Genomic DNA, 25,743 nt, shown 5'->3' with positions numbered 1-25,743 from the left:
CGTCACAAGGCGAGAATTACGGCGGCATGACCACATCGGCACAGCCGTCTCAGGCGCCCAGCGGCCAATCTTCGGCAGCCATCGCAACGCCGCGCAAGGATGAGCGCGAGTCGTCGTCAGCCTCGGATGTCTCGCTCCAACGCACGCGTTCGTCGGATGCGCCGAGCCTGTCGTCCTCTGCCATCCGATGGAATCAGTTCCGCGCGCTGACAAAGAAGAATTGGATCGTCTTGCGCTCGTATTGGCTGGTCAACCTGCTGCGATGCCTCATCATCCCCATCGCCTATTACGTCTTTCTCGGCGAGGCCAAGAACTTCTTCAACACCACCAACGACCTCGGCCTCGGACAGCCCGTGCCGGTGCGTCGTCTTTCGGACGACCTCCGCAACCCCGTCTACTGGCTCGATTCGCGCACCCAGACCGCCGACTCGCGCTTCTCCGCCCAGCAGGTTATCGATGTCGTGCTCGACTCGTTGCGGCCAGAACAACGCTCGCTCGTCAGGCAGGTCGACAGCGACTCGGACCTCGGCCTGGCGTGTCCGCAGGCATTCAACGGCCTCAGCTCCTGCTTCGGCGCCGTCGAGTTCTCCAACATCTCCGCCCAGGGCAGCGTCGCCTACACCCTGCGTCTCGATCCGGGCCTCAACCGCGTCAAGGTGAGCACCAACAGCGGCGATGCCGAGAAGCGCACCTTACCGCTCCAATTCGCCATCGACGCCGCCATCCTCCAGCTCAACGGCGCACCCGCCTCGGCGTACGCACAGCCACCGCTCGAGCAGCCGTATTCGCAGCAGACCAACGCACAACAGGCAGAGAGCCAACGCAGAGGCTTCCTCGGCGGCGTCGACCAGCTCACCGTGCTCGCCTTCTTCATCGGCATGCTTGGCGTCGTCTGGCATCTCCCTTCGTCCGTCTCCGAGGAGAGGGGCTCCGGCATGACCGCCCTGCTCACCACAATGGGCTGCGGTCAGCTTCCGCGTCTTCTCTCTTGGCTTTGCGGACCTGGTGCTTCCTACCTCCCGGCGTGGTTCGTCATGGGCGGGACACTCTCGGCGACGCTCTGGACGACGAGCAACAAGGCTCTCTGCATCTTTGCCCACGTCCTTCCCGGCCTTGCCATGGCAAGCTGGTCGCTCTTCGTCGCCACCTTCTTTGCGCGTGCCAACGTCTCAAGTATTATTACCACCGCCCTCGCCATCCTCTTTGCCATCGTAGCGCTCATCACCAAACACATCGGCGAGGGAGGCGGCATCATCATCGGCCTCCTCTTCCCCTCCGCCTCCTTCGTCTATGAATTCATCGCCATCTCGGCCTACGAGCACGAGGGTCTGCCAGCCGACGCCACTGCATCGCGCGACGGCATCAACAAGGGTCCCTCGATCCTCGGCCAGATCATCGTTCAGGTCATCGGCATCTTCCTCTTCCCCGCTCTCACCATCTTGCTCGAACGCAAGCTCTTCTTCTCTGAGCCCTTCTTCCAGTGGCTCTTCCGACGTCGTCGATCTCAACCGTCCGTCCCGCACCAGAACGGCCACAACTTCTCTGAGAAAGACATGTCGACAAGCAGTGCCACACCGGCGCTCAAAATCACAGACCTCACCAAGAAGTATGGCAAGAAGGACAGCAGCCTCGCCGTCGATGGCCTTGACCTTGAAGTCGCACGAGGAAGCATCACGTGCCTGTTGGGCTCCAACGGATCAGGCAAGTCGACGACGATTGGCATCGTCGGTGGCAACATCAGGAAGACGTCCGGTCAAGTCTACATCGACGGTTACGAGCGTGGAGCGGCTCCGCCTGGCATCATCGGTGTCTGCCCTCAAAAGGACGTACTGTACAACCAACTCACCTGCATGCAGCACGTCGAGCTCTTCCGCGCCATCAAGCACCGCCGCGGCTCCAAAGACGACCCCGAGGACCTGCTCACGCGATGCGAGCTTGCGCACAAGCTCAAGAGCAAGCCCTACGAGCTCTCAGGCGGTCAAAAGCGGCGACTGCAGACCGCCGCCGCGCTCGTGGGTCAGTCGACCTTCCTGATGTTCGATGAGGCCACATCGGGCCTCGACCCGCTTTCACGCCGTGCCATCTGGAAGATCCTGCTCAACGAACGAGGCAAGCGCTCCATTCTGCTCACCAGCCACTTCCTCGACGAGGCGGACCTGCTGGGTGATCACATCGTCATCCTCGCCGCTCCCGGTAAAAAGCTCTGCGAAGGAACGCCCATCGAGCTCAAGACCTCCTACGGCCAGGGAACCACCATCCACGTCTCGCCAAGGGGCCTCCAAGTACTCCCGCTGCTCAACGAGGTGGCTCCTGGCACCAGACCCATCGCGTCGATCGAGCCTGAACAGGACTCGTTCCTGCTCCCTTCGACAGACCAGGCTCTGGTGGCCAAGGTCCTGGAGGCGATTGAGTCGCGCAAGGAAGCACTGGGCGTGGACGGATACGATGTGGCCGGGCCGTCGCTCGAGAGTGTCTTCCTGACGCTCAACTCTGAGCATGCACGTCTCAACGGACGCCAGGAAGAGGTCGACGAGATGGAAGGCAACGTCGGCCACTGGAGCCGCGTCGATGCCGGCGCTCAATCCGGACTGTCCGACGGCTCGGTTTCGAGCATTCTGACTTTGAGCTTGGCGCAGTTTTCGAAGCGCATGGTGCTTTACCGTCGGATCTACCTGCCGGCCATCTTTGCGATCCTCGTTGCGGTCCTCGGCTCAATCGTGCCCCTCGCATTCTTCTCGGACCGCGATCCATCGTGCACTCGAGGCTTTGCGGATCGCGAACTGAGCTTCCGCGCCACGTTCTGGGGCAACGCATCGGCAGCTACCGAGCTGCTCTATGCCGCACCCGAGGCCAACGCGCAGACGGTCTTTGGCAACGGCTTCGACCTCGAATCGATCGCGTTCGATCGCGTGCCGATCGAAGAGTACAATGCGACCATAGCGCGCTTGTGGAACGAGAACCAACGCGGACTTGGCGGAATCGCGCTGCCTGGATCTGCAGGCGCCGTCAACCAATTCTCCTACCTCGCCGACGAAGGCCCGGAAACGCCCATCGCTGCACTCAACCTTGTCAGCAACGCCGGCCTTGCGAGCGTTCGAAGCACCACCAACAGTACCGATGGCTCGCCCACCATCACGTCTTCCTACCGCCCGCTCAGCAATCTCAGCCTGGGCAACGGATTGGGTTCCTCGCTCAAGTGGGCCGTAGTGTTCGGCTTGGTGCAGGCGGTGTGGCCCGCGTTTGCGGCGCTGTATCCGTCTGCCGAACGCAACAACCGCGTCAAAGCAATGGCTCTCACCAACGGCATGCGTGCTATCCCGCTCTGGCTTGGCCATTTACTGGCTGAACTGCCGGTCATCATCATCAGCACGGTGCCCGTGGCGTTGGTGTACGCGTTCGCATCGTCCCAATTTGCAGGCGAGGGCGTCTTTTGGGTTGTGCTCTTCCTGCACGGCGTCTCGTCGACGCTGCAGGGCTTTGTTGTGTCGCTGTACGCGCCCAACCAGCTGGCGGCGTTCGCCATTGTCGCAGCGTGGAACGTGCTCGCGTTCCTCATCTACTTTGCGACGACCATGCTGACGGTGACCTACTACGTGGGCAACGGGCTGGCAGGCGCTCTGGACGCAGCCTATTATGTCGAGGCGATCCTCGCCCCGAGCGTCAGCATGACTCGCGCGGGCTTTGTTTCGGTCAACCTGTTCAACTTACTGTGCAACGGTCGCGGCGGGTACAAGAGCGGCGGTATTGGCGCCATCGACTTGCTCGGCGCACCGATCGTGTACACCATCGCCTGGGCGCTGGTGTGCTTCGCCATCCTAATCGCGCACGACTCGGGAGTATCGCTTTGGCCATCGTGGCTCGGCTTTGCGCGTCGATCTCGCCGCGGCAAGAACGATGTGCACGAAGAAGGCAAGGTCCAGCCGACAGGCCAGGGCGTGCGCGAGGAAGCGCTGCGTCTGGACTCGCCCGAATGCGACGATGTGCTGCAGGCCAAGCATCTCGACAAGTCGTACGGAAAGCTGCTCGCCGTCGACGACGTTTCGATCGGCGTGCGACGTGAGGAGACCGTGGCGCTGCTCGGCATCAACGGTGGCGGCAAGACCACGACGCACGCGCTGATCCGCGGCGAACTCGTTCCCGACTCGGGCAGCGTCGTGATTGCTGGCATCAGCGTGGCGCAGCAGCGCACGCTGGCGCGCTCGCACATTGCGTCGGTGCCGCAGTTTGACGGCCTCGATCCGCTACTGACGGTCGAAGAGCACCTGCGCACGTATGCGCGCGTCAAGGGCGTCGAGAAGCGTCTGCGCCGCGACAATGTGGCGGCGGTGATGCACCTCACCAACCTTACGCAGTACGCCGATCGACGCGCCGGCGCGCTCTCCGGCGGCAACATGCGCAAGCTCTCGCTGGCGATTGCGCTGCTGGGCAATCCGTCGGTGCTGTTGCTGGACGAGCTGTCGTCGGGCGTGGATTCGTGGACCAAGCGCGGGCTGTGGCAGACGCTCCGCCGTGCGGGCAAGGGGCGCGCGACGCTGCTCACGTCGCACAGCATGGAGGAGGCGGCGGCGCTCGCGTCGCGCGTGGCGATCCAGGCGTCGCGCATCCTCGCCATCGACACGATCGGCAATCTGCGCAAGAGCCAGCCGGCGTACGAGCTGCAGCTCGACCTGGCACAGGAGCATCGTGGCTCGCACGAGGCATACGGCCGCGTGGAGCGGCTCGTCAAGCAGCTCTTCCCGCACGCGACCTCGTCGGACGAGGCAAGTGCGCGCTTCGAGATTCCGCTCGCAGAAGGGCAGTCGGTCTCTTCGCTCTTCCGCAAGCTCGAACAGGCGAGCCAGGAGCGCGAGCAGGCCGGGATTGTCGGCTACCAGATCTCGCCCGTGTCGCTCGAGTCGCTCTTCCTCCAGATCGTGCGACAGGCGCAGAGTGCCGCCGCCAGGGACGAGATCGGCCGCCATCAGGGCTGAGTTGTCGTCCCTTGATGGCCGAGCATGTAACATTCATTCTTTCGTTTGGAATCACATAGACTTTCTCGGTATGCCTGGATGTGTTGGCAAGCTGCAGGGGAGTGGGAACTTTGAGGGTTGCGGCGGGTGTGAAAGTGTTAGAGCGCTTTGCATGCGGGACGTGGATGCGGGCCGTGGAGGTTTTGGATTCCCGCGGAGGTTAGGGTTTTGGGCGGTGTATGCTGATGCCATAACGCGGCGTTCGCTTTCACGCTATCTTGCACCACCACCGCCATCGAGTCGTACGAACCTTCGCTATGCCTGGTGGGAACGTGCATCTTGTGGTAGTGCACCACGGACTATGGGGCTCTCCCGAGAACACCGCGTACCTGTGCACGACGCTTGCGCGGTTTCACGGCGGTGTCGCGACGCCTAGTAGCAAGCTCACACCCCCCGAGTCCGAGGCGACGCTCTCCGCGCATGCCGACACGCACGCCAACGCGGGCGCTGATACGCGGCTGGTTGTGCATAACAGCTCCGCCAATGCGGCCGACCATACGTACGACGGCATCGACTGGTGTGCCGAACGACTTGTAGCCGAGATCTACGCCCAGATCACCGCACTCGAATACGATGAAGCTAGAGTCACCAAACTCAGCCTGGTGGGGTACTCGCTGGGAGGGTTGGTGGTGAGGTACGCAGCGGGGTTGATGTATCTCGACGGTGTGTTCGGCGACAGGACCGCGACGGTGGACTTCAAGTCGCGACCCGAGGCAGCCTCGCTATCTACCATCGCCACACCCCACTTGGGCATCCTTGAAACGGGCACTACCTTTAGCAAGGTTGCTGCATTCTTTGGCGGACGAATCTTAGGCAGGACAGGAACACAGCTCTACCTCAAGGATCGTAGTTGGATTCCATCTAAAGGGTCGCAGGGCATGTGTTTGCTCGAAGCCCTCGTGGATGATCGCTTTGCTTTCATTTCTGCACTCAAGCTGTTCAAGCGCATAGATATCTACGCCAATGCGGTTGCCGATCTTACGGTACCTTATCGGACTGCTGCATTTGAACAACACGATCCCTTCGTACTTCCTCTAACACTGGAGCGAGATCCAGACTTCCCAGTTCTCCTCACCTCATACACATCAAAGACGCCCGAACCAAAGTCGACGTGGTCCAAAGTGTCGTCGAAACTTTCACCTCGCAACCTGCCGTGGATCTTGAATCCACAACGCATCCCTTTCCGCTTCCCACTCAACTACGCTGCATGGTTAGGCCTTCCCATCCTCGTCCCCGTCATGATCGGTCTGGTCCTACACAAGCTCAAGTCCGACAGCAAGGTATCCAACAAACGAGTGGCGCAGTTCGAACAAAAGTACGCCCAAGATCACAATCACCCCCCAGCATCCGCTGCAGACGAGATGCAACAGAAACGCTTCGCTAGACTACTCGCCACCGTAGAGGCAGATGCCGAAGAATCCCTGCGCGAACTAGGCGAAGACTTTGTAGACATCCAACCCAAAACCCCATCACACGACAACATCAACTCAACCCCAACATCCATCTCTACAACAGCGAACAACACCGCAAAGTCAGAACTCCCCCTCTCAGACATCCAGAACCGCATCGCTTCCACGCTCAACAACAAAGCTATCCTGCCCCAGGTGCAGAAACACCTCGCCCATTTCGACGACGTCCTCAACGCACATGCCGTCATCATCGTCCGAACCACCACCATCGATGCACACAAGAAGGGCATCCCCCTCATCAACGCCTTCACCCACCGCTTCGCTCTCTAGATTCCCCCACACACGCCGTAGACAAATTGACGTGGACATGCAATTAGAAGCGACCGCCGGCGCGAGAGAGTGTTGGATACAAGTACAGCGCGCGCGGGATGAGGTATACAGAGAGAGAAGCAAGAGTGCGATGCGGTGCGTGCGGGCCGAGACGGGGTGTCGAACGCGACACGAATTAATGTTGGGAAAGACGAGAGGGTAGGAGGGAAGCTAGAAGGTCGACTCCTTGCCGTAGCCGCAGAGATACGACTCCCAGTGGCCAAAGTAGTCGCGGTCCTTGGTGGGCGCGGCGCGCGGGGCAATGCGAAGGGGCGCGTGGGGCGCGAGAGCGCATGCGGTGGGCGGGCTGAAGGGCGAGCGGAACAGCTGTCCGTACGCATTCCGCTCGGGTTCGACGACGGCGCCGACGTGTGCGGCGCTCTGTCGCTGGCGCCTGTCGTGCTGAGCGCGCGTAAAGTCGATCATGGCGGCGAGCGTGGCGGGCGGAGCGAGTTGTATGCTGGGCTTGCGGTCCGGCTCGTTGCGCACGGCATCAAGAGCGTAGCGCGACACCGTGGTCGAAGCGCGAGGAGGCTCGACACAGGCTGCCGGGGTGAGTGGCGAATGGTCCTCGTCGGACGAAGCCATGCCGGGCTGCATGGGCAGCGTGTGGGAGGGCATGAGTGGGGCTACGCTGGACTTGGGCGAGACTGGCTCGTCGATGGGGAGCGGGATGGCCGGCTTGGTGAAGTGAGTGCCCAGCTGAAGCGGACCGTTGCGTGCGGAGGAGAGCGAGAGCATGCGTGCGCCCGTGTAGTCGAGCTGGTAGTCTACGATGGGCCAGAAGCGCTGTCGTTCGGGAGCCTGCTTTGCGTTGCGCTCGTCGTACATCTCGAGCCCGTGTGCGAGCGGGTTCGAGATGCTTGCCATGCGCGTCCAGCCGATGGGAGCGGTGCGCGTGGCCGAGAGCAGACGCAGCTCGGGTAGCACCTCCAGTCGCGGGACACTCTCAGATGCTGAGGGTGCCCGGACTTGGGTATGGGAGCCGGTAGACTGAGTTCGGGAGGATGCGCGTGCCTTGCGGAAAGCGTGGGCCGTGTCTGAGTGGCGCTTGCGCTGGCGTTTGAGAGCTCGACGCCATGATGAGGCGACGGAAGGCAGGTGCGAGGGCGAAGTCAAGGGCAGAGAGGCGGATGCGGAACGTCCAGTGTAGAGCGTGCGCTTCGAGTGCACTGGCGAGGCTCGCGAGCGATTCCTTTTGGCCAGCCGAGGTAAGACGATGTCGTCTTCAGACAAGACGCTTTTCTGAGCGAGTCTGGTGCGAGAGCCAGTCGAGCGACGATGTGTGCTCGACCAAGCACGAGCCCTGAGTGTGGCGCGGCTGCTTGACCGGCGATGCTGATGCATGTGGATGTCGTCGAAGCTGCTAGCGCTCGAATCTGAAGCCTGGGTGAGGGGTGTCTGGGACGACGAAGGAGGGCAGGAGCGAGGAGACGCTTCACTCAGCGGTGGCGAAGGCGATGGGGAATTGAGCGGTACGAAGACCGACGAAGTGGTGCCAGAGGGTGGCAACGAGGGCTGTTTGTGGGTGCGTGGAGGCGAGGCGGTGGGTGGCGTGGAGAGCGAGTGGACGCGTTTGCGCATCTCGCGGAAAGCGTCGGATTGGTAGGGTTCTAAGGGCGACATTGTGTTGCGCGATGGACGAGAAAGCGACGAGAATCAATGCTCCACTCGATCGATGCACGAGGCGGTCGAGGGAGGGCCCAAGGTGGCTAAAGCTCCAATGTGGCAGACCAGTCGGAGGCGAGAGGATGGTGCGCAGAGCGAATTGTTAAGAACAGCGAGGGCCGGCGCGAGTGGATTGGGTTAGTTGATGTTTGGTCGATATGGCGTACGGAGATGGTGGTCGCAAGATGGTAAGACGGAGCAGCAACGAGCAGGACGAAGGGGCAGGGGCTGGCAGCGAGGGGATGGGAGGGGGTTACCGGCGAGGATGGCGTGGTGAGGGGGTGCGCTTTATTGGCAGGCGTCAACGTGACTGAGCGGCTGCGCAGCTGAGCAGCAGAGAGTGTTCTGAGCGAGCCAAAAGGCAGGCCGAGGCTGACAGGCATGCTTGATGAGCAGGGGAGCGGCTGCATGCACACCCTCACTCACACAGCTCACACACTTGCCATGAGTGCGAATAAAGCGTTGTCGGTGGGGCCGATGCTCCGGCACAGTCGGGGATGGCGCACCCAGCTCCCGACGATCTGGATGTCCAGCTGCGAGCTCATGCCGGGATCGCAGACGAGAGGCACAGCAAGGCAGAGCAGCGACAGAGAGACGAGTCGGGTCGAGGCCCTGTGGTGCACCGAAGCCACGGCGCTTCGAGTCGAAGTCCGATGGGCGCTTGGACGCTCGGGAGCGCAGAGGCACGCCGCCATCGAGCGGATGTCACGATCTTGGAGCGCATCGCGTCGCATGCAAAGGCTACAAAGGGGCTTCCTGCCAGTCATGAGCCTAATTGTCACAACCGAAGCCCAGCCGTGCGCGGCATTTTGCCTCCCCCCATTGTGTATTTTTCCTCGGCGCGTTTGCGTGGATCGGCGTGGCAGCAGAGAGTGGCATCACTTCTGGGTGTGGGACGCTTGGTCGGGCGATGCGGCGGCTCGATGATGAACATGCGCTGATGCGCACCCAGCAGCTCCTCGCCCTCTCCTCCGACCGGTGTTGCTCAGGCGTAGGCGCAAGCCCGTTTGGGCTCCCTCCCAAATCACTCGGAGCGGCCGTATGCACCGTGTATGATGTGGGCACAGCCAACGAGTGTGCTGACATCGAAGCTTTGGCCGGGCGTCCACCTTTGGCCAAACGATGACTGGCTATGGTGACGACAAACGAGGGCCGACAGTGACCCAGTGCCATGCGTCGTCGATGCGCGCAAGCCGATGAAGGCAGCATCGGTGCGTGCGGGTCGAGTGCGAAGATCGAGTCGCATGGAAGCTTAGCTTCAGCCGGTGGTGAGCCTAAAGCTGTCCCGGATGGATGCCGCTTATTTCGCCGCTCTGCAGGATGCGGCGACTTTGTCCGATGATCATCTCGGTTGCTCCGCGACTACTGTAACGTAGGGCGCAAGTTGCGAGTAGCGGAATTGCAGCGACAGCACAGCGTCATGTCGACGTAACCTCACCAACGATTCCATCTCGTCTCGTAACTCGCCCGGCGCATCGGCTAGACCGGCAGGAAAATAACCTTCTTTTCTCACGCCCGTCTCGTCTCGCCTTTGCCCTGTGTCTCGTGCCCTCTGTCTTGCACTTGTGACAATGTGATATCAGGTGGGGCTTTTTGTGTGACTGGAAGCCAACAGACAGCGTCATACCCGCCGGCCATATGAAGTGCTTGGGGCGATGGACAATGCGAAAGCAGCGCTTGGAATCCTGCTCGACAAATCGTCCGAAACCGATCAACGTCACACGCGTCCGCAGCCGCCATCGAAGACGCCCACCCCACCCAGGAATTTCCAACTTTTGGTCCACGCATCCACACATCGCTCACCCACATCCCAGCAGCACACAGAGTAACGCTCGGTGGGGCCATTCCTGCTCGCAACACGCTCCATCGCCATCCACAGCCGTCGATCGCCACGAACGCTGGTCATGACCGAGACTGCGGCGAGCATCCCTCACTCAGGCACCGATGCACTCGCACCGAATCTCTGCATCATCTCAGACACCTCGAAATAAGGACTCCCCTGCGGATGCGGTCGAGTGCGACCCCACCCAGGCAACCACCCACCGGCTTCATTTGCTTTGTCATTGGTCAACGCGAGAGCAGGCTGCAACAGAATCGTATGAGAGTGACGAGCACTTGACTCGAACGGCGATGCTCGAAGGCAACGTCGACGATTGATGTTCTTCTAGCTTGGGCTGCGCATGACGCCTTGTTTTGATGAGGCACGGCTACGTGGGTGGGCGGCAAAAAGGGACGCACGACAAGGTGTGCATGCATGTCCAGCCGAGCGTCCAGACGACCACGACCATCGGCGTTCTTTGCGGGCCCCAACCAGCGCGGTGGTCGGTGGCAGCCTTGGACGCTCGCTTCGATGCTCGATACCGCCGCAACGGCTGCAACACGAGCCTAATTCAAGCGAACGATCTCGACGAGTGTCTCACCCAGACCAGCTTTGTTCCCCAGCCGTGGTTTCTGGATCGCATGGCCCTTGGCATCGCAGCTTTGCTGGCGCGCGCGCCTCTCCAAATTTCAAGATCGTCGTCGGCGGCGGCGGCTGGGCTGGCCACGCGTGCCTCCGAGTTGAGTGACAAGCACGCTGCTCGTGGCGATCGGGCGATTTTAAGAAACGCATCCTCAGCCTCGCTGCGCTGTGCCGTGTCGATCTTGAATTCCCTTGGCGAGTCGCGCCCATCCATCGGCCGGCCCGCATCACCGCTGCGCTCCGTCTCTCCGCGTCGAGACCGCTCGCCTTCCCAATCGAGCGGCAGTGCTGACAGTGAGTCATTCTCCGTGGCTTGGCTGCGATCTTGAGCGCCAGATCCCAAACGAACAAAAGCACAGGCACCGGCGTCCCGTTCAAAACGACAGCGATCCCGTTGGCGAGGCGCAACCTCCTTTTCGCCGTGGAGCGCCAGTTAGCCTCCGAAAGGAAACAAGCTCGAGCCCCAAACTTGGGACTCTGCGCACGATGCAGAGTGTGAACACGCTGGCTGCGAAGTCAAGATTTAGCGTTGACTGCCGCCCACCCAGCTTTGCAGTGTGCTGCTGCTGCTGCTGCTGCAAGGCGCGATCGAAGCTGCCATGCGCGCGGTCCATGAAAATGTGCATTCGGATGCCATCCGCGCCCAAGGCTGCCGAACTACCGCGGCGCATTTTGATCCCCGCGAGCCATCCGAACTCAACCGGCACGGCTGCTCCGAACGTGCATGCTTGCGCTGAGCTCGTGCAATTTTGCAGGGCCTTCGCGCGTGGCGGAGCTGCACAGTGCATTAGCCTTCATAAGGCCGAGATGGGCGATGGCCGCTAGCTTGGGCGGTGGCACTTGCAAGGCCTAGACCGTTGCTCCCCGCTTGCTAGCTCGACGCCTCGACGCTACGAAAGCCCGCCGCCATCTTGATCCTGCGCCGCGATCGCACGCCGCACCTCCTTGAGTGAAGCCTCTTGATCGCGCCGGGAGTGTGGGAGCTGCGCTGTGCCTCTCTGTAGTCGCGCGGGTCCAGCCCTTGCCCCGCCGATTCGCATTCCGCGCTGCTCTCATTCTCACTCGCCGATGCTTCCACGCTATCGAACCGGGCATGGAGCGTGATTCAAGAACAAGTCTCGAATGGCGATACGCAGCGGCATCGGAAGCACCGAAAAAGCTGCTCGGATGCGCCGACCAACTCATGCACACATCGATGCCACACCCGACAAAAGTGAATTGCAAGTGTGGATTCCATGCATTGCGACCGTCTGTCACCGCAGCTAGAGCAGACCGTTCTGCTTGAGAAAGTGCACCTCTGAGGGCGCGAGCATTTGCTGCACTTGCTTGCCTTGGCCTAGCGACTCGGCTCGGCTCTTACTAGACGCGCCTACAGCCAAGCTCGAGGTGACGGCGCGCATCTTGCCTGGCGACATGCCCTCTTTCGTTGCTAGTTGATGAGCACTTCTCAGACGCGCCCTGATCCCGAGCGGGTCGTTCTTCGCCTTTGCCACGTCCATCTCGTTTGCGGCGGGGATGATGAGCACTGGTGCATCGCTTAGAATGCGGCCGTAGAGTCGACGCTGTGCTCTTGCGGCGTATTGTTTGGGATGTGACGACCAGCCGTGCACACGCAACGACCGCTTTCGATGCGCAGCACCAGACACATCCGATCGATACAGCTCCACCGCCTCCCGAGCTGCTGCAAGGTACGGTCGATCCCCCGCTCTGCGGCCCTGGCCTCGAGCCAAGTTCTCGAGATGAGCAAAGAGCGAGGGAGCGGGAGCTTCGGCCGAGACGACGTCGATGGGCAGCTTGACTTTGCGCAGATACGTCCTCCTATACCTGGCCATTGCATTCTGCAGCGTGCTCGCCCGCTTGGCGCGACCAAACATCGCCACGAGCGGATCGTCCTCTTTGGGCAAAAACGGCGGCGGAGGTCTTTCCGTCATATGCGCTGTCGTTTTCACCGCTGCCCCGTTCATCGTAGCCGCATTCGTCACAATCGCCAGCAGCACTGGAGAAACCTGCTTCGCGGTCAGCTTGTCCTCTGCTGTCTCGCGCTGCTCGCTAGGAGCTGGCTTGGGCGAGAGGTCGGTGAGAGCATCGCGGCGCAGTTTTCCGCTGCGCGCATAGGCGAGCGAGAGCGCACGGTACACTGCATGTTCCCAGCCGTGGTTGGCGTCTGCGAGCTGACGACGATGCAGACGTGCGCGTGCGAGCCGCTTGGACGCTGTCGACGGTGGCCATTCCTCGCTTGGCGGAGACGAGGTGAGAAGCGGTTCGATGTTTTTGCGCGCAAGGAAGCGATGCGAGCTGTAGAGGACGGGATCACCGAACGTGGCCGACAGCAGACGTGCCTGTTGAAGCAGCGTGCGGTATAGATGCTTCAAGCCTTCCTGGCTCGCGCCCGACACGAGCCGTCGTGACGAACTCGAACTCGATGCCATCCTTTAGCTGTCGGGGATGGTGGACAAGGCCCAAAGAGCGGAAAAAACAAGGGTCCAGGTATTCCTCTCGCCTCCAATGCCGACTTCCGAACCCGCGCCTCCACGCACACACACACGCACCTCCCAACCACGATTTCTTCCTGACTTCCCTTCAACCTAAGCATTCACCATGTCTTCATCTACTTCGCCCGTCGTGGCTGGGGAGGGCTTCTGGGCGGACCTGTTCAACTCGGTCTTCTCGCCCGAATACAACACCGTTCCACAGCGCCTGATGAACTACGCCTTCTATGCGCTCTTTGTCGTACTCGCCATCCTCGTCTTTCTCACCTCGTACAATCCGCACGTCATCGCACTCCTCACGCTCGCCCTAGGCCTGTGGATGAGCATCAACTGGTAAGGCCCCTTCCTCCCCTCCAGACACGCATACTTTGGTTTTGTGGTGCTGATGGTTCGTTTGTGTTGGGAATAGGTTCATGAAGGAGCTCGCCAAGATGCCCGCTTCGTCCAAGCAGGTTCAGCAAATGCCCGACGCCCCACAGACCGAAGCCAAAAAGGACCTCTGACAATCACACTGCCATCAACACGATACCCTATTTCACCCAGGTGCAAGCTCGTTCTCGTCATAGATCGGCATGAATCGCATTGTGGAAGAACACCCGGGGCTACTTTTGCGGAGGTGGATCTCGTCGCGAGCTGGCTCTATTGAGCCTATCTGGCTTGGGCGATCCCACCCCGGACCCTTTATCCTTGAGCAAAGACTGGAAGAAGCTATGGAGTACTTCACTCTGCTTTGGTGCACCTGGCGAAGCTGCACCTGGGCTCATTGCTGGACTTGCAGGTCTGCTTCTCTCGCCCGTCATAGCTGCCACAGCCGCAGCGGCTGCAGCCGAAGTGCTTTCGCGCCGCACCGGTTCGATCCTCGGCTTTGCCTCTGTTGGCTCCTTGCTCTCCCTCGCCATGTACTTTTCCACCGAGGGCAGTGCCGCACTCGCCCCCGTCATGGGGCCCACCACACCACGCTTGCTGAGCTTTGCCCTCGGATCCGGGTCTTTTTGAAGCGTCGCATGGTGGCCGCCCAAAAACGCCTGCTCGTCAGGAATCCGCACCTTGTTGACCGTATCTTTACCCGCAGGTCCTGCTTGCCAGTCGGAAACAATGTCCTCGTACAGCTTCATGGCCGACTGAACCTCTTCCCCATCGCGACGCTCCAGCTGCAATTCCTTCTCGAGCTGGTCCTCGACTTCCTTGGTGCGTGCCAGACCGCGCGCGCGACGTTGCCGCTCTATCTCGCAATCGCTCTCCCAGCCCTTGCCCAAGCCCTGGCAGTCAAACGGCTCGCGCAGCGCACGGATCTTGCCCCAGCTATCCCAGCCCGCAGGCACGAGCAGCGTATCCCGATCCGTCGTCGACGCGCGGTACGCAAAGCCAAACACAGCCGCACCCCCCGCCGCAGCCCCATTCACCACACCCCCTGCTGAAGCCGATGCCCCTGTGCCCGTCTGTTGCTGGTGTTGCTGGTGCGACGGTGTGAAGAGTCGGTGGAGGAGGTAGGAGCGCAGGATGTCGATCGACTGTGCGCGCATCGACGACGTGTAGAAGAGCGCCGCGCCGTACTTCATGCACACGGTGCGCAGCACCTGCTGGATGTAGTCAAACTGCTCGTCCTTGAACTCGCTGTCGCGCTCGAGCCGCGAAATCGCATCCGCCTTGGTGCACACCACCACGATGGGAATGCCCAGATTGTCGGTCAGCATGCCGTCGGTGAGTGGATTGTCGTCTCCCCCCTCGAGCTGCACGTTGACCGTTGTGATGGGTGCCGCCAAAGCCGATGCATCCGTCGATGCATCCTGTTCTGTGGCGGATGCAAGCGCGTTTGCATCCGCGCCAGAGCCGGCGTCGACCGGCTTGGGCGCAGGCTCGACGTACGCGCGGATGTACGCCTCGAGACGCTCCCTCATCTCGTCGAGCGCCACACGCGTCTTGCTCCACTTTGCATCTCGCTGCTGTTGCGACGAGAGCGCGCCGTCCGAGGCGCGGTCTATAAGTTCGCGGAGGATGCTGATCCAGTTGCGCAGCTGCTCCAAAAAAGTCCATGGCTGCTCCCAGTCGAGCACGATAACGACGAGCGAATCGCGGAGAGAATCGATGGATGCCTTGCCCGACGACACGCGGTTTGGGTCGGGGGAAGAAGCGGGGCCTGCGGCTGAGGACGAGATGGCAGCAGAAGCAAGCGTCGCCATTGCAGCCGCGGCGTCTTGCTCGGTCGAGCTGAGGTTAGACTCCGGAAACGCGTAGGGCAGCAGAGATGTGTACGCAGCATGCGACGAGTGGATCGTGTAAGCGCCCACACGAGCCACGGTCTCGTCTCTGTCCTTCTCGTCGGGCACATCGAAGTATGCGTAGGCGAGCCCGAGGTCGACACTTCGGGAGCTGCTCCTCGATGCGGCTGTCGCGGGCGTTTTGTCGTCGACGGCAGTGGTGGTGGGCGCATCTTGTGCGTAGGAAGAGCGGCCGCTGACGAGACCCGAGGGAGAAGTGGAGGCGAGTGCGGTGAGGAGCGACGACTTGCCGGACGCGGGCTCGCCCAGAAGCACTACGTTCTTCGTGGAGATGGCCTTGGAGCTCTTGACGCTGTTGAGGATGCTGGACCACAGATCTTGCTGAGGCGCTGCATGTTGATCTATTGGCTCCGTGGCTGAGGTGTGGCCGTTTTGGAGGCCTGTCTTGAGCGGATCCGCTGGCGAGGCGAGAACGTCCATGATGGGCAAGCGACCGGATCCTGCGTGGGCTGCCTAGCGGTGTTCTTCGGTGCAGCGAGAGTGATGGTGGAGCTCAGAGAGGCAGAGCAACACCGCGAGTGAAGCGGGTTCTGAGCGTGGCATTTCGAAGCCCAAAAGTAACACGCGCGCCTCGCTTTCACTTTGGCTCGGGTGTTGCATCGGGGAGTTAGTTGTGCCGATCGCATTTGATTTGACGTGCGCACGACAGCAGTGCAACAGCAGCCGAGGCGATCGCGGCGTTCAAAAGTCTATTTTGGCAGCGGTGAATCAGAGCTTGGCCGCCCGATCCAGAGTACCGCTGTGTAGCAAGCTTGGCTCGGTTACGCTTTTTGGACTCGGCTGGTCAGTGCTGAGCAGTGCGGAAACGGCTCAGCCGCCTCCGCCGCCGCGGATGGCCTCCACTCGCTGGCTGCTGCTCAGTTGCGCTCCCTGGCAACAGCAGCAGCGGCGGCGGCGGCGGCGGCTAGGGCGCAGCAACCGCCTGCCCTCTCCACCACCACCACCACGCCGAGTCAACCTCCAATCACCTCCTTTAACCTTCGCTTCTCCGCCAAAGCAACAATACAATGTCGAGTCCGCGACACTCGCCGCCTCCGTCAGCTGCGGCCCCCAAGCCCAAGGGCATCTTGAAGAATGCAGGCGACCGCAGACCGTCGCAAGGAGAAGCGCTGGGCCAGGACGAGGACGCTGCCAACAGGTAAGTGCACATCTCGCAATGGACCAAGAAGACGGCAAACGACTGACCACTTCTCCGATGGATGCTTGCTCAGACTCCAATGGGACGAAACCAACCTGACGCTGCACGAGATCGAGCGCGAACAGCAGGAGGCGCGCATGAAGATCGACGAGCCCAAGACTCCGTTTGTGCATGGCACCTCGATCGGTCCAGTCGGAGACGACGATGGTAAGTGCACTGCCCAAGCTGCTCGGTCCGACAGCATGCGAGACTGATCGTCGAACTGCCTTTTGTTTCACAACAGTGTTCGATCTCGACGGCGCTGCACCGAGCTCCAACGCGGGCGGAAGCCGTCGTGGATCGTCGGCGGCAGAGCAGCTGGCGGCCAACACGTCGGCCAACGCCGGACGCAACCCTGGCGAAGGTCTGGGTATCGCTGTGGGTCTCGATGCTGCCGACCTGGCCAGAGGTGCGAGCGCCTCGGGCGAGGGCGATGTGCGACCGGTATCGGCTCGATCCACGTCGCGCTCTCCGTCGTTTTCGCTGCCTCCCAAGAGCCCGTCGTCGCGACGCTCCAGCTCGCGATCGGCCACCGCCATGGCAGACGACCAGCGAAGCGACGTCCGCCAACAGGCCCATGACATGGATATCGACGACGGTGTCGATGGCGAGGTGGAGGAGGAAGATCCGGATCCGGAGAGTAAGTTTGGTTGATTGCCGACATGATTTTGCGCTGGATGCGCTGCTGACCTTGCCTCTCTTGTGTCGTTTCAGCTCAAGCCAAGCATGCCGCCTTTGCCGCCAAGCGCAACCAGCACTACGGCAACGAGGCCGAGGCGATGAAGATCGCTGCAGCGCTCGCAGCCCACGACGACGACGACGATGAGGACGACGACGACCGAGACTCGAGCGGTGTGCCGCCGCTGCCCAAGGCGCCCAATGGCACAGCAGCGCGATCGTGATCTTGGTCACTGCAGGCCGCCATCGCTATAGCGCATCTGAATCGACTTTTGTTTGCACTGCGATGCGATGCGGGTGCAGTGCCCGAAAGTGTAAGAGAGCTCGCCCCTGTGGCGGTTGCTACTTGTGAGGACCCTTTGGTTGGAGCGTGGAGGAAATGTGGAGGGGTGAGAGGCTCTGAGGCTGCGGAAGGGTTCATTTGTGCGGCTGCATCACCACAGCGGGCGGGCCGGCTGAGTCGAAAAGGCATCGCAACGCGCTCCAACGCAACGGCCCAATCAACACCTGCTGGCTCAAAAGCTCGAGTTTTTTTTTGATTTTATTTTTTTGGGATTTTTACCTTTGAGCCGCTCCACCTCACCTCGAGTTGCGGCCCTACGAGTGGCTTTGATACGACCCACCACCACCATCCCCTGCATTGTTTCGACCCTTGGCCTCCTAAGATACCTCTTTCAACTTCACGATCTCGATACGACACCCTCACGCACGCACCACCCTACGCAGGCCCTACTTGGCCGCCACATCACACACATCCACTGACTCGACGCGGGGATTGGCGACGATGGACCTGTCGAACTTGCGCACGAGTTTGCGCGAAGAGGAGGCGTCGACGCGGCGGCGCACGTCGCATCTGCGCGCAGCCGAGGACGAGCTGAACGGTGTCTTCCGTACGTCGGCGCTTGGGTTGACCACGCTCTACAGGCAGGCGGTGGCAGCGTCCAAGGCGTCGTATGAAAAGGGCTATGCGCACGCGCTCGCGCATGTGCTCGAGCTGTGCGACAACGACCGCGACTGGCTCAAGGGCTACCTCCAGCGCAGGATCGAGGCGATCGAAGCTGTCGAGGACGAGTCGGACGACCGAGATCCTCCTCAAACGCAGCATCAGGATGCGGAGGAGATCAATTCGTCCCCCGCCGTGGCGCGTAACCACGCCAGCACCTCGCAGCCTCGACCCACGTTCGAGGCTTCGCCCAGGCACAACAAACGCACACGAGGCGCCACGTCCACCAGCCGTACAACCGCCGTCGATGACGAGCAGCATGATCGACGAATCTCCAGCCGCGGTGCCAGCTCATCGCGCACCCGCCCCACCAACGCCTCCGCCTCGACCTCGGCCTTTTCGGCCAACTTTGACTTTGCAGCCCCCATTGCCTATCCTGACGCCAGTGCTGGGCGGGGTGAATCGAGCGCATCTCGAACCCCGCGCACCACATCCCGCACCGAAGCACCTTCGATCAAGACGTCGAATCCGGCGGCACAGCGTCGGCGACTGCACAAGCTCAAAGGTCTGCGTGCAGGCAAGGACCGCGTGCTCGAGGTGCACGCCGACCGTGGTCCCGACGACATGGATGATGGCGAGGAGGACGAGGCGGATTGGACCGACGACGACGAAGACGCCAGGGGGCGCAGGGTTGGATGGGCGGATAAGGAGCGCGAGGACGAGGCCGAGGCGAGGGTCGTAGAGAGGCTCGATCGAAGAAAGAGAAGAAGGACGTTTAATACCAACGCTGCGCCGGCGGGAGACGAGGGCATGCATGCGTAGTCATTAGTAGGAGCAGAGAAATGCAAGAGACCAATCGCATTGTGCTTGCATAGCGTGTTGCGTGGGAGGTCCAAGCTGCGTGAGTTGTGTGTGGAGGTGCAGGATGGGTGCGGCCGCGGCGACTGCATCGTCCGAATGGTCGGCTTGGTATCGACAGAGTTTGGCATTGCGACTGCACTGCTGGGCGCATCGGCACGCATGTTGCATTGCTGTGCGCGACCATTTCCCAGCGTGCCTGCGACCGTGTGCGCTGGCTGTGGGCCGGTGTGCATTCGTGGCTGTCATATCCACTGCAGAACGCTTCCCTTTCCCTACAGCATCGGTAAGCCGTCGCAAGTGTGCAGCTCAAAGGGTCAAAAGCGTTTCCTGACGATGTCCGAAGTGACATCCTCCGAAGGCGCGGTCAAAGTCAGCCAGGCGCGCCGATTCAGTGGATCTTGGCTCGTCATCAGCTCTCGTTTTGTTTAGATCCGAGTGTATCAAGTCTTGCTTCCTGATGCATAGCAACGGCTTTGAGATGTGCTGTGACGTTGCGCCATTTGGGGTCCACAAAAATTGTATTCTTCAGCCCTTGCACTCGGCACACATGCTCGTCACGCCGCACGCTTTCCACAGTGTCAGCCAATCCGAGCTTGGTGCATCGCCAGCTGCGATGCCACGCACAAGCTACGACCGTCGTGTTGAAGCATCGCATTCATCGCATTCCAATCGGCAGTGTCTGGCCCTTGCACTCGAACCGCATTTCAACCAGCGACGTCGCGGCGGGTTTCGAGCACTTGGTCGTCCTCATCGTGTTTGTCCTCGGCCCTCACCGTTGGCCTGATGACGATCTTGGTCGGGCTGCAAAGGCGACCAGCTCGTCGCCGCGTGTCGTCAGGATATGACCGTGTGCAAAAGCAACACCCGATGTGCACCACCACCACGCGCCACTTCGAGTCGCATTCAAATTGACCCACCTCCAGCTTTTCCACTCCCAACCGGATTTCATCCGTCTCAAGCGCACCTTGCCACCGCAATTTCAAGCTCGAGAAGCATACCCATCGCACGTCCGATGTGAGCCCTACAACCCTGCCATTGGGGGGGAAAAGAGCACCTGAATTGCAATCTCTAGCCCTTCCACTCGAACCGAATCTCGCCCGTTTCGAGCAGCTCGTCGTCGTCTTCATCATCGTGTTCGTCCTCACTCGGCCTCTGTTTCCCCTTGCGCTGATCCTCAGCTTCAAACGCAAACGGCTCGTCGTCGGACGCTGCGTCGAGGTCGCTTACGTCGTCGTTGTCATCGTACCCCTCCGAGTCGTAGAACACCTGGCCCTCGTCTTCGCTCTCCGGCTCCGCTGTAATCACCGCGCCCACCAGCGGCGACGTCGCACGTGGGCTCCGCGACATCTCATCCGGCGATGCTGCCCGCCGCCTCCAAGGTGCTGTCCATGACGATCCCGAAGGCGAAGCACTCATCGCCTCATCGGTGGGATTGGACTCAAGTGCCGGTTCAGCCGACGTCGCACGCTGCTTTCTCTCCACCTCCTCGTCCTTGACCGACCCCTTGCGCGATAGACCCAACGAGCCCAGACCAAACCGACTCAACCGGCCCGGTTTCTCCTCCACCCCCACCGCCGTATCCGACGTCACCGACCTAACCGAACGCAAAGACCGCCCCGACCGCGCCGATAGCGCAGGCGATACCGGCGGCGTGCCGAGCAACTCGTCATCCGGCGGCAACTCCACCTCGACAATCGCCGGACGCCAGTAGTTGAAGTCGTTGTACTCCGGCTTGCGCGGCTCGCGCTCCTCCTTGGCCGTGATCGGCGGGAACATCTGGTCCACCAAATCCGTCATGTGGATGTACGACGACTTGTACCCCGCCAGCTCGAGCAACTCCATCTTCACCTCGCCGTTGGTGTCAATCGTAAAGATGCGCGACGAGGGGATGTTGACACTGCGGTACGACAGCGCGTCGGTGATGCGGTTGCCAAAGCCCGCGTAGAACGGCGTCGGATGCTCCTCCTTCTTCGCCTGGGTTGCGTCGGGCGGGGGAGACAGCGCACGTGCACCACCCAGCGTAGGTGACGAGGGGCTCGGACTCAGCTGTCCCGATCGCACGCTGCTTGCATCCGACGCCGATGCTGCCTCGCCACTCTCAGCCGGCGTCGCGGTGGCAGCGCCCGACGACGGACTGTCCTCGGCCCCCGCTCCGGCCTTGGCCGCTTCGACCGCGTCCGAATCGGCGCCCTTGAGATCGCCGCCCGGCTGCGAATGTGCCGTGCGCGGATCCGCGCCGAACAGACGCGCGATATCGCGCAAACACGCCATCTTGAACACCTCGGGCTTGCGCAGAATCACCTCCCTGTGCAGACTCGCAATGAGCCTATCGGGCGACATGATCACCGGTCCATCCGGCAGCTGGTATCCATTCTGCCTGATCCCCTTGAGATAGTCGCGCGTCGAGTCGGCCTGCCCAATGGCGCGCGAGGTGAGGTACATGATCCTGTACCCGTTCCTTGCAATGTCCGTGTACAGCTTGGCGACGCCAATGTGCGTCCAGTCGCGGCCGATCATGGTGAATACATGTCCGAGCGCGTCCGACTTGGTGATGGTGCCGTCGATGTCCGAGACGACGATCTTGTGGTTCGACTCCCACACAAAGATGCGCGCCGAGCACGTCGCCACGCCCGAGTAGGACGACGTGACGGAGAAGGTGATGCTGTTGGCGCCCTTGCGCAGGTTGAGCGACTTGAGCTGGTCCGACGTGAGCCGCAGCGTCTTGGCGTACGTCTTGCCCGTTCTCTTCGCCGCGCTTGCCGCCGCTGACGCCGCTGGACGCTCGCCGTTCTTGGCAGCCGCCGCCGCCGCCTTGTCCGCCTCGAGCAGCACCGAGTCCGTGTTGGAGCGCTCAATGCCTGCGCTGTTGGCCGTGCCGACGTCCACCGTGAGCGACTTGGCGGGCTTGGCCACGTTCAGATCGCCCGCGATCGTCTCGGCGTCTCGGCCGGCAGCCTGCTTGAGATCGGGGATGCTCTTGCTGCTGCGCCGGAACCAGCGCGACCAGTAGCTGGCGGTGGAGATGCGATCGGCACCGTCGGCCTCCTCGTCCATGTTGGTGGCCGAGGTGGAGCTGGACAGCGTGCCGCGGTACAGCGAGAGCGTCGCGAGCACCGCCGACGCATTCTCCCACGTCAAGAAGCGGTCGTGGTACCGAATGACAAGCCGCTCGTCGTTCACCACGTCCTCGTCGTGCGCAAAGCGCTCAAACGACACGCGGTTCTCTCTGAACGCGTACTCGTCCGCGGCGTCGTCACTGCCGAACTGCGCCGTGTAGCACAGACTGAGCTCAAACGAGTGGGACGACGAGTCCTCGAGCTGGAGCAGGAACGCGTACGGGTCCGCATCGGAGCTCGTCAGCTTGCCCGCGGCCTCGCCTTGCTCGGTCTGGCGGCGGAGCGCGTCGAGCGCCGCGGCGTCGGACGAGCGTGCAGCCTGGTAGCTGTCGGTGCTGGCGAAGCGCGTGCGGCGTCGGCTGGGCGGACCCCTAGGTGTCGATGCGGAAGACTCGGCGGCCGGGTCTGCCCACTGCCACCTGGAGTTACTCGAGAGGCCCAGATGCGCAGCACCCGCATCGTCGAGGTACGTCGGGGCCTCTTCGCTGGGCAGCCTGAGGTCGCGCAGACTCGAGACAACGCCCGAGACCGAGTAGGACGACGTGAGCGCCTCGGTGGAGTTGTCGACCGAGTTGTGTCCCGACGCCGACTTTGCGTGCGGCACTTCGGCCTCGGTGTCCGAGAGCGAGAATTCGTGGTGGTGGCGCGAGCCGCGTGCGCTGGTGCGGCGTCTGCCGCCCGCCTGATTGTCTTCGTCGGTGTTCCTGTTGCGGCTGGTGAGCGAGGCGTGCCTGCGGAGCGACTCGGTGGCCTTGGGCTGACGCCTGCCGCGCTCGGCGCGGTTCATGCGCGCGAGCCTGGCGAGGTCTCTGGACAGCTCGATCTCGTCGCGATGTGCGCTCTGCGTGGGTGTGGACCCGAGGCGCGGCGAAGCCTGCTGCGAGCTGAAGCTGGCGATGTTGGTGGCGGCGGAATCGTCGAGGCTCTCGCGGCGTGCATCGCGCTCGCGGGAGTGCGAGTGGGAGGAGCGCGCCGTTCGGTAGTCGACTGAAAAGCTGGGTCTGTGCGAGCGCGAGCCCGAGCCGCGACGCAGGGAGGCGGACGAGCCCGGGAGCGACACCTTGTGCTGGTGACCGGGACCGTTGAGGCGCTCCGGGTGGCCGTGTCGGCCCTTGCCGCCGTGCCGCCTACCGAGGGGCATCTCGTCGGCGAATCGATGCCCCTCTTGGAAGGCGAGATCCTCGCCGTCGGCGGTCATCTTGTATCCGTCCATATCGAGCATGTACTGCAAGTCCTCTTTGCGCTGCTTGACCTTGACGGGAGCCACAACATCGTCTGCAGCATCGTCGTGGTCGTCGTCCTCGTCGACAGCGGTGTCTTCGTCGTCGCCGTCGTCGTCGTGGTCGGCGTGGTGTACAGTCTTGCTGTGCTGCTGTCGCTGCTTGTGCATGTGCAGGTGGGTGGATGCGTCGGTCATTGCCGGGTCGATGGTCTTGTTGCCATCGCCTATGGGCACGGGCTTGAGGCGCTTGCCTGCAAGGTACTCGGAGTGGTGGATGGAGGCGACGCTCTCAGTCTTGCTGCGGTGTTTGCTGCCGGCGCTGGAGCCGAAGGGAGCGGGATAGGCCTCCTCGCCCGAGTCGATGCTGCGCAGGCTGTCTGCATCGTGGTCGCTCACCACCTCATCCTCGATGACCTGGAGCGCCTTGTCACGCAGCTGTTTTTCGAGCACTTCGGTGTGATTGGCGGGCTTGCTCTGAGGTGTGGAGTCGTCCTGGGCCTGTTGGCGCTTCTTGCCGTCGGGGCCGCCTTGCTCGGGCTCGTAGCTGTGTGCGTCGTTGTGGTCGTTGTCGACGGGAGCGCCGGTCTGGTTGTCGGTGGGGTCGTTGCGCTGCGCCTTTTCGGCGGTGTGGTCGAGGCGTGGGTTGTTGGTGCCGCCCATGACGGCCCTGCCAGCGGCGCCGATGACGCCGCTCGCCTTGGAGGCAGCGGAGCCGACCTTGTTGAGGAGCGAGTCGGAGCCGGCGGCGGAACCGGAGCCGGTCCTTGACGAGTCGGAGGGGACGTTGAGGTCGCCCTGCTCGTCGGGCTCGCCACTGCGTTTGTTTTGTTTGAGCTGCTGCTTTGTGTTGGTGTCGGACTCTGCATCCGCATTGGACTGGTCGGGGAGTTGGTCAGGATCAGACTCGCCGGCTTCTCCGAGTTCGAGCGGCTCGACCTCGATGGAGTCGTTGTTGGCAGCCTCGGGAGAGGTGATGGGGCTAGCAGCGGCGCTGAGGATGGGGCTGGTGACGAGGTCTGCGGGGATGTGGTCGTCGTCCTCGTCGATCTCCATGACAAAGAAGGCCTCTCCGGAGTCGCTGACCTTCATGGCAAAGGGGAGCGGGTCTGTAGAGTTGTTGAGATGGAGCGTGACCTTCCTCTCGCCTGGTCTGAGCACGCTCATCTTTCCGAAGCGGACGTGGAAGGGCGTGCTTGCGAGCTCGGTGACTTGGCGCGTGACGGTCTTGTACTTGCGTTGGTGCTCTGGCCGCACGCCGACCTGCGACTCGGGGAGCACGTTTCCGTGCGCATCGACTTCGACGTCCTCATGCTTGTCCACCGTGCGTTCTACGACGATGACGTCGATTGCGCCGCTGAGGGTGGCCGGGTTGATGTTGGGTGTGATGGTGTTGTACACCGTCGAGACGAGCTTGCCGACGTACTGCATGGTGTACGTGTGCCTCGAATGTCCGTGCTGCTGCTATGGACCATGCGCAGTCGTCGAATGGCAAGAGGAGGGAGGAGGTCGTGGGGGTGAAGCAAGGGTCTCCCTCTCTGCTCGACGAGGGACTCAAAACGTGGACCAATTTTCGGCTCCATTTTGGCTCTTTCTCGGCTGCATTTTCACGTCCGACTGCCTTCACTCTGTCGAAGTGCACTGTCCACCAGGCCGACTTGCCTTTGCCCGACTCTCTCTCTTCGGCCCGGCTCTGCTTTGCAATTTGTGTGGAGGCGACGCCGTCATCGCTGGCCTAAAATACACAAAAAAATCAATTTCCGCCCTCTTTTTTTTTGGTGTGATTCAGCCGATCCGATCGATCTGCTGGGCTCGCCTAAGCACATGTCAGGGTTCGTCACAGACCCTATTTGCGGGGTGGACCCTAGTGCCTCCTCCCTCCCTTCCATCATGTCTAGTATCATACCAACCTTGTGATGGTGGTAGCGACTTTTCACGAGGATACGCACTTGGCATTCGAATGCGCATCGGAGGTTTTTGGCGGCGCGCGTATCGATGGATTGAGCGCGATTCGCGCCGTAAATTCCGGACGTTTTTCTTTCAAAAATATGCCGGCGATTTAGCC

General features: G+C 61.7%; 10 protein-coding genes across 10 annotated transcripts; 5 read left to right on the top strand and 5 right to left on the bottom strand.

The window, feature by feature from the left end:
- Positions 1-26: 26 nt before the first annotated feature.
- Positions 27-4,970, top strand: PAN0_009d3847 (p-loop containing nucleoside triphosphate hydrolase protein; the record flags this gene model as incomplete). The annotated part of the gene is made up of 1 exon (XM_014800806.1): positions 27-4,970. One exon carries the CDS (start codon positions 27-29, stop codon positions 4,968-4,970), a length of 4,944 nt encoding a protein of 1,647 aa, XP_014656292.1.
- Positions 4,971-5,266: 296 nt separating this feature from the next.
- PAN0_009d3846 (DUF676-domain-containing protein) lies at positions 5,267-6,748 on the top strand (the record flags this gene model as incomplete). Its single annotated transcript, XM_014800805.1, has 1 exon — positions 5,267-6,748. One exon carries the CDS (start codon positions 5,267-5,269, stop codon positions 6,746-6,748), a length of 1,482 nt encoding a protein of 493 aa, XP_014656291.1.
- A 210-nt stretch (positions 6,749-6,958) lies between these two features.
- On the bottom strand, positions 6,959-8,413 carry PAN0_009c3845 (uncharacterized protein; the record flags this gene model as incomplete). Its single annotated transcript, XM_014800804.1, has 1 exon — positions 6,959-8,413. The coding sequence occupies one exon, from the start codon at positions 8,411-8,413 to the stop codon at positions 6,959-6,961; it is 1,455 nt and encodes a 484-aa protein (XP_014656290.1).
- An 86-nt stretch (positions 8,414-8,499) lies between these two features.
- Positions 8,500-11,587, bottom strand: PAN0_009c3844 (uncharacterized protein; the record flags this gene model as incomplete). Its single annotated transcript, XM_014800803.1, has 7 exons — positions 8,500-8,800; positions 8,891-9,067; positions 9,432-9,817; positions 10,083-10,140; positions 10,565-10,662; positions 10,876-11,240; positions 11,461-11,587. 7 exons carry the CDS (start codon positions 11,585-11,587, stop codon positions 8,500-8,502), a joined length of 1,512 nt encoding a protein of 503 aa, XP_014656289.1.
- A 591-nt stretch (positions 11,588-12,178) lies between these two features.
- Positions 12,179-13,345, bottom strand: PAN0_009c3843 (uncharacterized protein; the record flags this gene model as incomplete). The annotated part of the gene is made up of 1 exon (XM_014800802.1): positions 12,179-13,345. One exon carries the CDS (start codon positions 13,343-13,345, stop codon positions 12,179-12,181), a length of 1,167 nt encoding a protein of 388 aa, XP_014656288.1.
- Positions 13,346-13,514: 169 nt separating this feature from the next.
- Positions 13,515-13,908, top strand: PAN0_009d3842 (uncharacterized protein; the record flags this gene model as incomplete). Its single annotated transcript, XM_014800801.1, has 2 exons — positions 13,515-13,738; positions 13,815-13,908. 2 exons carry the CDS (start codon positions 13,515-13,517, stop codon positions 13,906-13,908), a joined length of 318 nt encoding a protein of 105 aa, XP_014656287.1.
- A 99-nt stretch (positions 13,909-14,007) lies between these two features.
- PAN0_009c3841 (DLIC-domain-containing protein) lies at positions 14,008-16,104 on the bottom strand (the record flags this gene model as incomplete). Its single annotated transcript, XM_014800800.1, has 1 exon — positions 14,008-16,104. The coding sequence occupies one exon, from the start codon at positions 16,102-16,104 to the stop codon at positions 14,008-14,010; it is 2,097 nt and encodes a 698-aa protein (XP_014656286.1).
- Positions 16,105-16,691: 587 nt separating this feature from the next.
- Positions 16,692-17,763, top strand: PAN0_009d3840 (uncharacterized protein; the record flags this gene model as incomplete). Its single annotated transcript, XM_014800799.1, has 4 exons — positions 16,692-16,822; positions 16,896-17,029; positions 17,106-17,501; positions 17,576-17,763. 4 exons carry the CDS (start codon positions 16,692-16,694, stop codon positions 17,761-17,763), a joined length of 849 nt encoding a protein of 282 aa, XP_014656285.1.
- Positions 17,764-18,323: 560 nt separating this feature from the next.
- PAN0_009d3839 (uncharacterized protein) lies at positions 18,324-19,304 on the top strand (the record flags this gene model as incomplete). Its single annotated transcript, XM_014800798.1, has 1 exon — positions 18,324-19,304. One exon carries the CDS (start codon positions 18,324-18,326, stop codon positions 19,302-19,304), a length of 981 nt encoding a protein of 326 aa, XP_014656284.1.
- A 1,107-nt stretch (positions 19,305-20,411) lies between these two features.
- PAN0_009c3838 (uncharacterized protein) lies at positions 20,412-25,109 on the bottom strand (the record flags this gene model as incomplete). The annotated part of the gene is made up of 1 exon (XM_014800797.1): positions 20,412-25,109. One exon carries the CDS (start codon positions 25,107-25,109, stop codon positions 20,412-20,414), a length of 4,698 nt encoding a protein of 1,565 aa, XP_014656283.1.
- Between the last annotated feature and the right edge of the window lie 634 nt (positions 25,110-25,743).

The sequence above is a fragment of the Moesziomyces antarcticus genome (genome assembly GCF_000747765.1).
Source record: "Moesziomyces antarcticus DNA, scaffold: scaffold_v10009, strain JCM 10317, whole genome shotgun sequence".
Classification (NCBI taxonomy): Eukaryota; Fungi; Basidiomycota; class Ustilaginomycetes; order Ustilaginales; family Ustilaginaceae; genus Moesziomyces; species Moesziomyces antarcticus.
This window is presented reverse-complemented; position numbering and strand designations above follow the sequence as displayed.